General features: G+C 36.2%; 1 protein-coding gene across 1 annotated transcript in view; it reads left to right on the forward strand.

Annotated features, from left to right (window-relative positions):
• The window catches only part of Maoa (monoamine oxidase A), a 58,699-nt gene that overhangs the window by 33,754 nt on the left and 11,765 nt on the right, over nt 1–13,180 (forward strand). The window contains exons 4-9 of the mRNA XM_021187695.2: nt 3,069–3,173; nt 3,891–3,982; nt 6,709–6,850; nt 9,049–9,198; nt 9,869–10,028; nt 10,829–10,925. Coding sequence (XP_021043354.1) covers nt 3,069–3,173; nt 3,891–3,982; nt 6,709–6,850; nt 9,049–9,198; nt 9,869–10,028; nt 10,829–10,925 — 746 coding nt within the window. The remainder of the gene's footprint in view (nt 1–3,068; nt 3,174–3,890; nt 3,983–6,708; nt 6,851–9,048; nt 9,199–9,868; nt 10,029–10,828; nt 10,926–13,180) is intronic.

Here is a 13,180-nt window from a genome sequence, read left to right on the forward strand (position 1 = left end):
TTACATGAGATAACGTATATGAAGAGTTTCAGCCACTGCCAGACATGGAGAAAGCTTAATGAATGTTTGATGATGGTCATGACAGTGATAAAGGATTTTGAGTCTCAAAAAGTTGGATTGTAACATTTCATCATAGCGTTTTGTGATAAGAAATCAGATCACATAATCAACCAAGGATATTTGAATTTGCTAGTGGAAAGGAAATTCACTTCTTTTCATTTAATGGATGCCAGGTATTCTTATTCAGTTGTCAGGGTGGGGAGACTATGCACATACTGTCACACCTTGTGCTTCTGCCTTGATAGGATTATTTTTCTTGAACCTTTTTGAAAGTCTGGCACAACTTTTAGTATTGTGCAGTACATGAAATTGACTTTCTACAGATACTTATTAACCAAAAAATCAAATTTTCATGAGAAATTGTATTAGCAGAAAAGATTTAATCTTTATAAATGTTGAGAATTCATTTATTTTTAACTATAATTGTCCCTTGGTATTTATAGAGGATTGGTTTCAGAACTTTCTGTGAATACCAAGATCTGGGAATACTTAAGTGAAGTGTTATTTTCATATACCTTATTCACATTCTCCTGTGTGCTTTAAATAATATATAGATTGCTTATAATATCTGGCATATGTAAATGCTATCTAAATAATTGCTATAATTTTTTGTTGAGGGAATAATAACAATAAAGACATCTCTACATTTTAAGTATAGCTTTTTAAAAAATACTTTCTATTTGCAGATTGAGAACCTGAGGAACCACTAAAAGAGTTAAATTTGTAGATTGTGCCTTATAATCAACCTAATCTTTCTTGTTTTCTAAGAGTCTACTATCTACTTACCCTTGTTTTGCTTAGCATAGTATGTGTTACACAATAAAGTGAAATAAATGGCTTCTAAATATCAAGCTGTCTTGGCATTACAAGCTTTAGTACTAAGCCGAAAAAAACAACTTGAGCTAATAAAGAGAGTTTATGAGGCTGGAACTTCACACTTCAGAATCTACACAAAGCAGAACTCTAACAAGTTAGGGAAAGGATTCATGGTCTTTACAACAGGAAGCATCAGTTTGGCATGCTGCCTTGGAGAAGAGAATCCACATTCCATTCTCTTGTGTACTTGGTTTATCGTGAACTACAGGGTCAAATCTTCCAAGAGTATGTGATTAGCCAAGGTCAGATCACAAACTCATAGCTGGGCTAGATCAGGAGTTGGGCGGAAGAATCTAAGCCTTCCTACCTATTTTAATGGCATCTGGGACCATGTTCCTTACATAATAATAATTACACAGAGGAGGGCTGTCAGTTTCACAAATGGAAATCAGGGTACATCTAGAAAATAAAAATGGATGTTGGACATTTAAACTGGTAGATGCCTATTGTTCCACACTGCAGAAGTCTGATTCTTTACATTAAACAGAATAGTCTTGGCAGTGTTCATTTAATCTGTGTAAACCTTTAAAGCTTGATCTGAGACCTGTCTTGTGTGTATCTAAAGATGGTCTTCCATTTAATCACTCATATATGACCACCATTCCAGGAAGATTTAATAAGAATGTTATGGTTTCAGCATTTACACTAAAATGAGTTTTATCTTTATTTACTTATTTGTTCAAGTAAGTAAAAATGAGTCAAAAATCTATAATTTCCTATAAACTAAAACAGCTAACAAAACATTGGGAAAAATTTTAGTGTTTTTGTTAAAATTAGGCTTGTTTAAGTGAAATATATTTAATTTCCTTCAAAGGGAATGTTTTTGGTATGGTAGAAGATCCAATTGCTTTGAAAAATGGTTTAGGTGGGAGTTGGAGGATGGCTCAGCAGATACAGTGTTTTCTGTGCAAGCACGATGATCTAAGAACAGAGCCCCAGTTCTCTTGTAAAAAGCTATCCACAGTTAGTATGTGACTGTGATTTCAGGCTATGAGTTCAATAGCAGACAGATCCTATAGCCAGTCTGATCAAACTAGTGATCTCCACATTCAGTAACAGAACCTGTCTCAAGAAAATAAGGTGGAGAGTATCACAGAAGATAGCTGAAGTTGACTTGACCTCCTTGTGTGTCCACACAGGCAATTCTGCCTGTGCATACTTGTGGCTACACAAACCGTAACTTATGTCTCTTCCCTCCCTCCCTCCCTCCCTCCCTCCCTCCCTCCCTCCCNCCCTCCCACCTCTCTCCCTCCCCCCTCTCTCCCCCTCTCCACTGTCTCTGTCTCTGTGTCTCTGTCTCTCTCACTCTCACACACACATACATACAAAGAACTGGTTTATAGTAATTGGTTTAATTTTTTTTTTTTTTTACTTTTTTTTGTAGTCTTAGGGGTGGAACACAGACCTGGTATATGCTGACTAAACACTCTACCATTGACACCTCAGCCCTCTTCTCCCTTATTTTTTAAATTAATTTAATTAATTACTTTACATTCCAAATCGAACTTCTTCTCTCTCCTCCCAGTCCCTCCCTCTCTCCTCCCCTCTCCCACAACCTCCAGTCCTCACTTTCTTCCTCAGAAAAGAAAAGGTCAGGCCTCCCATGGATATCTATCTGCCCTAGCATATCAAGTTTCAATAGGACTAGGTGCAGCTTCTCCTATTGTGGTTAGATGATGCAGCCCAGCTAGGAGAAAGGGATCCAAAGCCAGGCAACAGAGTCTGAGACTGCTCCTGCTCCTGCCCCTGCCCCTCCCCCGCCTATCCCCCACCCCCTCCCGCTCCGTCTCCCGCTCCTGCTGTTAGGAGTCCCACCTGAAGACCAAGGTGCACAACTGGTACATATGTACAGAGGGGCCTGAATATGCCCCTTGTATGCTTTCTGGTTGACAGTTCAGTCTCTGTGGGCCCCTATGGTTCCAGGTTAGTTGATTCTGTAGGTTTCCTTCTTACTTTTAAGACAAAATCTCACTAAGTTGCTCAGGCTGTCTTTGCACTTGGAATCTTCCTGACTCAGTTTCCTGAGTTTATGGGATTACAGACCTGCATCACAACCTGGTTCTTTTAGTTTTAGAATGACATGTAACTTAAGTATTATCCATTTCAAATAGATTCCCTTTACTTTGTTCCAGGGGAAAACTTACCCATTCCGTGGTGCATTTCCACCTGTGTGGAACCCCTTGGCATATTTGGATTACAACAACCTGTGGAGGACAATGGATGAAATGGGAAAAGAGGTAAAATGAGGGTTTGGTTTGCACATAGCATATTGCTGAAGAATGAAACTGATTAATATCCTTTCAAGGTACAAGGAACATTGCTGATTTGCACTGATGCATGCCCTTTCCAATATATGCAGCAACTCTGCAACAGCCAGGATTTCCACTTGACAGATAGAGACAATGAATACCAAATGTTTATATAATTTACTCAAAACCGTGCAGTAAGGAAACCAGAATTCAAAACCACTCTTGCTTATACTGCATGTGTGCCTTCTTCTGTATACCTCTGAGTGTGTGTGTGTGTGAATGACACATTTCTGCCAAATATCTATTTACAGTTATGTATCTACAATGCCACTTTAAATAGTAAAGGAAGGAAGGACTTTCTGCTTCAGAGTTTATTTATTCTCAGGCTCTATTACTCTCAAATTTTAGTTGGGGGCCTAAAATGACTGTGATCTTACAATAATAATATCGATATTGATAATCATCATCACCATCACAATTACAAATAAATTTATACGTGTTGTAATTATGATCACTGTTACTACTGTTATTGACAATAAATAGCATTAAGGTGTGAACTCCAGATTCACCTCACCTCTCTATGGATTTGCAAGCCAATTACAGAGACCAAGAAACAAGTTTTTAAAGGTTCATATAAAGGCTTCTCTGAAAAGAGAGGTAGAGCAGTGGTTACTGTTCTCTTCACTCATGAGTGTTTCATTGCAGATCCCTGTTGATGCACCATGGCAAGCAAGACATGCTCAGGAATGGGACAAGATGACCATGAAAGATCTCATTGATAAAATCTGTTGGACAAAGTATATCTGACTGCTTATAATCTTATTTTAAAAATCTTCCCCTCTAATCCTTTGTAGCCTGTCTTGAGTAGTAGTGCTGTTTTTAGTGACTTATAAGAAAGTTAAGAAATAAAATAATCTTACTAGTTATAGCAGATTTGAGCAAAAAAATAAATAAAAACTTAAGAAAGTATGTGCATAGAGTAGATCACCTTTGGACAAAAGGGTCAGATCTTCAATAAAAAATAGTAACTATATTTTTATTTTACATTGAGGTTGCCTACAAAGGCAGTTTTTAACATATTTTTTTTTAAAAAAAAATCAATCCCAGAGGCTAGAGAGATGGCTCAGAGGTTAAGAGTAGTTATCAAGAGGCTATGAGTTCAGATCCCAGTCCCCATGTTGGACAGCTTACAAATGCCTATAATTCTAGCACCAGGGTGATCTGACCCTGTTTGGTCTGCAAGGACTCCCAACAAATGTGGCATGTGTAAATGCCCCTTCCTCATATTAAAAATTAAATAAACCAGATTTAAAAAATAATTTGCATATAGATATAGATATGAAACTAATCTGGGTGAATGAAAATATAAACCGTAAAATGATTTTAATTTTTTTAGTTAAGATTTATTATTATCACAGTAACTTACAGTTTACTACTACAGTCATGACTCAATGATACGGATACTTTCTAAGAATTATAGTATTAGTCAATTTCACTGATAAATATTCCAGAGTGTATATGAACTAAGATGACTAAGATGTTCTATGACATTATATATATATGAACAAAATGCTATATGGGACATGCTTATATTTATTTTTCCTGTATTTGAATCAACATGTATAATATTTACATACTTGTTAGCATATATTTATTCTAGGTGTACTATATGAAGACACTGTTAGACATTGGCTAAGGAATAGTGGTGAATTTATTAGTATTTAGCTTCTTCCCTCGTGTAGTCTATATTCTTCCAGCAGGCAAGATGAACACTGAACACATAATTACATAGTGCTAGCAGAGTACCTAACAAAGGGATTCTTAGTTGGTCTAAAAATAGAAAAATCATTCCCTGGTACAGCTTATGTTAAGCTGGGTAGCTAGACTATCCACATTGGCAAGTTTCAGATTCAATTGAGAGATACTGACTCAATAAATGTAGTAGAGAGTAATCCATGAAAATACTTGTGTTTGACCTCTGCCCCTTGCATGGAGATGAGTTCACACACATGCCAAAACATGCATATGCACATACACCACACACTTACATGCCAAAACAACAACAAACAGAATGTATAATAATGCTGAAGGGGGAAGGAAGGGACTATAAGAGTGGTGGGAGAACATGTTCTAGGTGGCCAAAGGGGTGAGATGGTATCTTCTATGTATAGGCCAAGGTTGGGGTAAGCTAACGTAGTAATAGTAATATCTTTCAGTAATAAGCTATAACATTATTTGAGAGTCAGGAAAAGATAGATAGCATTAGATGCTAACTTCCAGGATAATTCAGAGGGCCAAGGGTAGGGAGACAAACATAAAGTGGGGACATGGCATTTCCTATGAATCACCCAAGAAACATGATACCTTATAAGAATTACCAAAGAAGCACGAGGAAAGAGGATGTTTGTGTGAATTGTTCTGGAACAGCATCTTTCAGGAATGGCATATTGTTAGAAAAGGAGGAATTATGCTTCTATGAATAACCAAGATAGATTGGAGAGGTTCAGACCTATGAGTGATGTAAGGGAATAGGATCTTCTAGGCAGAGAAAATAAGGAGTAACTTTTGGAAATGGCTTGAGAAGGGAAGAAAATTGGCAGATTGGAACAAGTGAGTGGTCAGTTTGGTGGGAGCATAGAGCAAGTAGTGTGTGGGGTAGTTTAAGTCATGGGTTAAGCAGCCTGTAGTACATCTATAATATTGTCTACATTCAATGTTTGAGATGTTGCTCTATTTTAGACCATGGAAGAATTTTTAAATTTTGTTTTATGTTGTTGTTTTTAAACTGTTTGTTTTTAGTTTAGTTTTGTTTGGTTGTTCTTGATTCTGTGAAACAGTGTTTCATTGTGCAGACCAGCATGGTCTCTAACTTGCTATCCTATTTCTTTTGCTTACTTCATGCTGACATTCCAGGCCCTGTTACCATGCTCAGCTTACCACTGAAGTGTTGTTAAAGTATTCATTGTGTTTAGCATGGCAGAGGATAATAGAGGTGATGTAGGGTGATAATACATGGAGATCACCACTTTCTCTGTCTAAGGTATTGTGCAGTAGCATGGACCAGAGTGGAGTCAGAAGAGATGGTAATGTGAGGAAAGTCTTTAAAATAGGTTAAAAGTATGCTTAGTTAGTATAGTTAGGTAGTATCAAGGATATTGATAGATAGACTATTTTGGAGCTAAACCATATTTCTTAATAGCAGAAGAAAACTTTTTTTTCCTCAAAAGTTAACAAATGCTTTCTTATGAATGCTGAGAACATGAGTTTTTGGTTGTCTTGTCTTGTTTTGTTTTGTTTTCCAAAAATAGCAGAAATAGTTTCTGCATTACACTTTGTAATGGTTCATTCTTCTGACTTCTGTATATATTTTCAATTATGTTGTTATTGATGTGTATGTGTCTGGTGTATACATTTTATAGCATGTGTGTCATGTATGGAGGTCAGAGGAAAACTCTTAGGAGTTGGTTATCTGCTTCTTCCTATATGCATTGACATGTGATTTTCACTCTTATTCTGTGAACAGAACTGCTCGGGAATTTGCTTATCTTTTTGTGAACATTAATGTGACTTCTGAGCCTCATGAGGTATCTGCCCTGTGGTTCTTGTGGTATGTGAGGCAGTGTGGAGGCACTTCTCGGATATTCTCAGTCACCAATGGCGGCCAGGTATACATTATCTGTTTGGAAACTAACTTACCCAGAACCATCCTTGCTAATTCCTTCGTTGTTTCTAATCATTTATGGTAGTATAAAATGATCTAAAAATATGTCTGAAAAATTTCTCATTTTTTTCTTTATTCCTGTGAAGTTTATTGCTCAAGAATATTGCATTTTGAATTAATTGTATCTTAAGAATTAAGTTCCTTCCTTTAAAATGTAGGAAAATGAAGCTATTTATTTCAAAGAAACTAAACTACAAAAATAAGTTAATTTCCAAGAAAATTATAGTGCTTATAAGATTAGTATACTTAAAATTATCTTGGTTCTTTACCACTTGTTTCTCACAGGTATTCTTTCATGTTAACTAATGTAAAATGGAAATTACTCTTCTAATTCACACAATTTGTGTCCACTTTTTTAATAATAAGTTGTATAGTTTGGATTTTATAATTTAGCTGTTACTTGCAATTTTTTGCTTATATACACTTCCATTACCAATGAGTAAACATATTTAATTCATTGACTAAATATTTAATAAATTAACAGCAAAGCCAAAATGTTAAATTCCCAATTCCTTAGATTCTGACATTCATTACAAAGATCTTTCTCTCTTATTCAAAGAAAATGTGCCTTATTTAGGAATGTTATTCCTGAGTGAGATGAGGTTAATTAATTAATTGCAGTTTAACTTTAGCTTATGCTGTGTTACTCGAGTCCCAGAATTTTGCGTACATTTTATGAATTTAGACTTTGTCTTCAAAGTAAATTATTGTTCTTCTTTGGAGATCATCAGAAGACCCCAAGTTGCTCTTGTGATGTATAGAGTTATTACTCATTGGACTCCTGGTTTTTACAAATATAGGATTTTTGCATTTTAAAAATGTGTACTTATGAACAGAGACTCAGTATTATTTCTTTAACTCATATTTTACTTTCTGAAGTATCCTACTAATAGGTTATTTGTATCTTTCATTTGGAGGGGGACAAAATACTTCTAGATAAACCCTATATGTCCTTTTAGAAAGTAGAGTTCAGATTTTGCACTCAAGCTATTGTCACAATATCTTTCAAAAGGCATTAACGTTTACCCTTTATAATTTAATTTTAAATATACAGAAAATTAGATAGTGAACAAATAGAATTAGTCTAACTTTTCTGTTTGTTTGTTTGTTTAGTATACTAGAGTTCAAGGCACCTATTGGAAACATAGTAAGATTCTGTATTAAGTGATTCCAGTTTCTTCAGAAAGGATGATACATCATAAATTTAAGTCTGAACCACTCTGTGATCATTTTCATAAAGAACTTCAGTGGTTTCACTAAACACCAGTTTTAAAAGTTGCTGCTTGTCTGCTCATAAATGGGGTATTGCAATTGTCAGCTGTGGCCTGTCCCTGCTTTACTGACATGCATTTCCAATCACTCAAAGAATCATCTGCAATGGGCTAAAAATATTTCCTTGGTTGTAAACAAATATGCTGTATTAAGCACTTATTCTCTTGGATTATTCTTAAACAATATCTATGCTGAGAAATAGCATATTACAAAGGGCTGAACACTTCTGATCCATAGTGATGCTCAAGAGAAATACTTGATAATGTTTTAAGGAATAAACAGATAATTAGCTGTCAATATTCTGCCTTGAAAATGAAATTTGCAGTTAGTTTTGAGAAGAAGGTATTCAAAATCTGAAATTCAGGTTCATAGGACCTGATTTGGCTATTTTTGATAGTGTATTGCTAACCCTAATAGCACCCTGAACCTGTTCTTTTAGACTCACATTATCTATAATATAATATTTTCTATATCCTTACTTGCTCAGATAAGTAACTCCATAGGGAGATAGAAACCATGGCCCCTAGGATCAACTATATAGTTGTTTCATCTTCCCAGAGCTCCTTGTCACCATACTCGTAGACATTTGAAGTGCCCAGACTTGCTATTTGCAAGTGGTCAGGGCGCCATTGGCATAAAAAATGTTTTCTTCTGTTCTCTGGTTTTATATTCTAGTAATGGCTTTTCCTTGCTAGAACCTGTGCTGAGAATAATTGAGGTACCTTGGTTCTGTCCTAATGATTCTTCCCTCAATTGGATATGCCAAGGATAGAGGCCTGGTATTGACATTCTTGGGGATTACTAATTGGTGACAAATGTTCCACCACTCTTCTTTTATAACTTTTCTTTTATGCCTACTTTCTCTAATAGGAACGGAAATTTGTTGGTGGATCTGGCCAAATAAGTGAACAGATAATGGTCCTCCTTGGGGATAAAGTGAAGCTAAGCTCTCCTGTTACTTATATTGACCAAACAGATGACAACATTATTATAGAAACACTGAATCATGAACACTATGAGGTAATCTATTATAGACAAAAGAGTTTATGATAAATAGGTTTTATGCCATTTGTACTTTCTAATTGTATGTAATCTAATCTGTAGTTTAATTAAATATAGCATATATCTACTTTAAGGTTTCCAGATTGACAGACTTGGTTTACTTACTGTCCTAGTTTGCTTTTCTGTTGCTGTGATAAACACCATGTCCAAAAGTGACTTCAGGAAGTAAGGGTTTATTTGGCTTATAGGTCCTGATCACAGTCTATCACTGAGGGAAGTCATTGCAAGAATTCAAACAGGAGCAGAGGCAAGCATCATAAAGGAGTTCTGCTAATTGGCTTGCTCCCAGTTTGCTTTCTTTTATTACTCAGGACCACCTGCACAAAGGTGATCCACAATGGGCTGTATAGTCCCATATCAATCATTAATTATGATAATGCTACACAGACATGCCCACAGGCCAGTCTAATGGAGGCAATCCCTCAGTTGCAGCCCCTCTTTCCAAGCTAACTCTAGCTATGTCAAGTTGACAAAACTAACCAGCCCACCTACCTTGTTCTATTTTATTGCTTCACAGTGGATTGATTTTGGTTTGTTTGTTTTTTTTTCCTTAAATGATGCTTCATAACTTCTGCAAAGGCTATATATACCTCATGTTTCAGGTAATATTTTGCATATTATATTTCAGTGCAAATACGTAATTAGTGCCATCCCACCGGTTTTGACTGCCAAGATCCACTTTAAACCAGAGCTTCCACATGAGAGAAACCAGTTAATTCAGCGTCTTCCAATGGGGGCTGTCATCAAGTGCATGGTGTATTACAAGGAAGCCTTCTGGAAGAAAAAGGGTAGGTTGTTCTTATTTGTGTTTAAACTATTAAGTACAAAACCACATTTTAAGGATATTGAATAGAATATGCTGAATACAAAAAAGAGAAATGTGTTCAAATTTGTGGAGAAGTTATTAATCTGTTTCTAAAATTTCACAAAATAGCCTCAAGAGTGATTGATAATGGGAGGAGAAGGTGCAAGCAAGCAGTGGGTATATCAGCTATAGGGCCACTGTCATTCATCTTCCTACTTATTCTTCATAAGCAGAATGAGACCAAGGGGCCCAAAGACCAGGGCCCTGAAGTAAGCTGTTTCTGAACTTCACCAGCTTATTGGCATTGGTCTCTTAGCATAAAATGATAATAAGGTTTTGTGATAAATGCTTATCAGGGTGTTGTGAATATTAAATGAAACAGGGTTTAGAATATAGAAGCTTTCCAGATACACTTCCTGCTCATATTCAATGGAGTCCTTTTTACAATTTCTATGGTTAATGGAAGTGAATCCTTTCAGCATGTCCCATCTCATTTTCCATGTGTTCCTGCATGGAGGATCATTTTACCATTTTCCTCATCTTATCATTTTGCCATGCATAAGTCATAGCCCTTTAGAAAAAATGATAGACATGACCATTTTCCACATAAGGAATAGACATCTTTGTATAATCGTGTGTGTCTTTAACAAAAGGGCCTAGAGGTGGAACAAAGACTAGTAGCTTAAGATTTTTATTCCTCTTTAGTAATACAGTTTATCTACATCCTATATATGTGTGTATCTCTAATGTTGGTTTCAATCTCTTAATTTTCTCCTTCTTAAGACTATTGTGGCTGCATGATAATTGAAGATGAGGAGGCTCCAATTTCAATCACTCTGGATGACACTAAACCAGATGGGTCACTGCCTGCCATAATGGGGTAAGTTGGAGCTACAGTTTCCAATTTGTGTTGGTATAGGTGCTAGCAAACGACATTGCTTTATATAGGCACAAGCAATGATAACTGTAAACTATATCATGTTTCCATGTATTAAAATATCCATAGCAATGTTTTTGTGTGTGACACAAGAATGCTGGAAAACTGATAAACTTGACACCATTTTTAACTTGTGCTCACCTATGTATTTCTTCTATAAAGCTTACATGCTGAGGGATCAAGCAGCTAGACAGACAGTCAGATGGATGGATGGACAGTATAATACTGTTGTCTAGAGGCAGAATGTCCACAGTCACTCTGGAAAGAGAAGCACTTCATCCTGTAAAACCTTCTAAATACAGTGTCTGTGGACTTGATCTACTTTCCAAATAATAGTGTCAATATAAGATGAGACAGGGAATAAGTTGCCTATGGTTATTGTTCACCAGCAATGCTTCTTTTATCTTTGTAAGTGCATAGATAGTACCAACAGCCTACTGGGAACTAGTACTCCAGAGAAGGAAATGGGCCCTCACAAAGGAAATGCTAAGGAAGGACACACCTTCTTAGTTGCTTACTTTTGTTCTTATTAAAAAAATCCTATACACACAAAAAGCCTTTTATTGTATTGCATCATTACAAAAGAACACATGTTAATAGCCGTCAAGTGACTTTTAAAGACCAATGGTTTCTCCTTTTGCTTTCTGGAAAATGCAGGTGTCCTTCCCGAAGCGGTAGGTGAGCTCAATAAAACATCACATCATGCCATTTTTAGAAAGTTACAGAGAAAGGGGCCAGACCCATGTTCCAAGGAACTTTGGAAGCCGGCTCTGCCTAGGTTGCTGATAAAATGTTTTATAACTACTTCTCTGGCTATAATGTAAGCAATAGCACTAAATTCCTGAGGCAGGCAGGAGTTTAAAAAAGAATGGCCATAGCAGCAGAATATCCTCTTCATTTTTAGCCCCGCTGAGTAAGACAAGATCCAGGTACTTTAGCCAAATTGACATATTGCTGTGGACCAAAAAAAAAAAAAAACAGATGAAAGTACGAGTTTCAGAATGTCATGACAGTCAGTTCAGTTATACATGGATGGACACACATCGATATTCTTGCCTTGTGCACCACTGGAGTTGCTTTGGCTTTATAACAGACATGTATTGGCACCCTTCCAGGTATTAATGGAATTATTTGAGAAATTTCTAGAAAGAGATATATTTATTATTTTATTTTATTACTAAAAATGTATATCTGGGTGGAAAATGTTTCAGTACATGTCTCCTTTGTGGAATGATCAAACCAAGTTTGTTAGCATATCTTTTACCTGATATGGTAATTTCTTTGTGATAAGAGCATTGAAAATCTTGTTTAGATACTTTAAAACATACAGTAAATTAATATTGACTATGGCTACCCTACTGTGCAGTAGATCACCAGAACTTATTCCTCTAGTTTAACTGGTATTTTATATTTATGGGAGGCCAGACTATATATCTTTCCAAATGTGATGCAGGAGAGTTCTACCTGCCTTCTGTTTACCTAAAAGCAAGGCAGAGATTTAAAAAGGTAAAAGGTCTTTTTGTCCTCCCCTGTATCTCACTTATGTTAAGAGGTAGGTCTCTTTTACTGGAAATAGCACTGTATTAGCTTAGAGCCAGAGCCAGAGGAAGCTTCGAGCTGACCTCCAAAAGTAGCTTCCTATACATTTGCCTTCTCATGGTTTCTCATCTTCATAAGATTAAAACTGATTTTCTTTGTTTCTATAATATGTTGTTCTTTGTTGGAAAAGCAAATAATCCAGACTAACCATCTCTGGCTTACTTTTTACCAGTGTGTCTCCCAAAGGCCAAACATTGTAAAGGACAATAAACTTGCTCATTTTTCTTTTGTAAATCTCATTTGTTATTATTAGTACAACTATTTGAGGGTTGCGGGTTGAGAAGTATTAATTTTTGCTTTATCAATGTTGTTGACCAACTACTCTTGTTGTATTAGGACAGTAGCCTCCCTTCTCCCTTTTTTTGTATGTACAACACTGGTATTGAGCCTAGGGCCTGGTATCTGCTAGGCAAAGTTCTACTGTGTTTTCCTACAGATAATTTTAACATAAAGTCTCACTAAATTACTCAGTGGCAAAATTAGCTTTAAACTTTACTGCATTAGATTCTCGAGTAGCTGCAATTACAGAACTGTACTACCAGGCCCAACTAGATAGCTTTCCCTCCTCCTCCTCCTCCTCCTCCTCCTCCTCCTCCTCC

This window comes from Mus pahari, chromosome X (genome assembly GCF_900095145.1).
Source record: "Mus pahari chromosome X, PAHARI_EIJ_v1.1, whole genome shotgun sequence".
Lineage (NCBI taxonomy): Eukaryota > Metazoa > Chordata > Mammalia > Rodentia > Muridae > Mus > Mus pahari.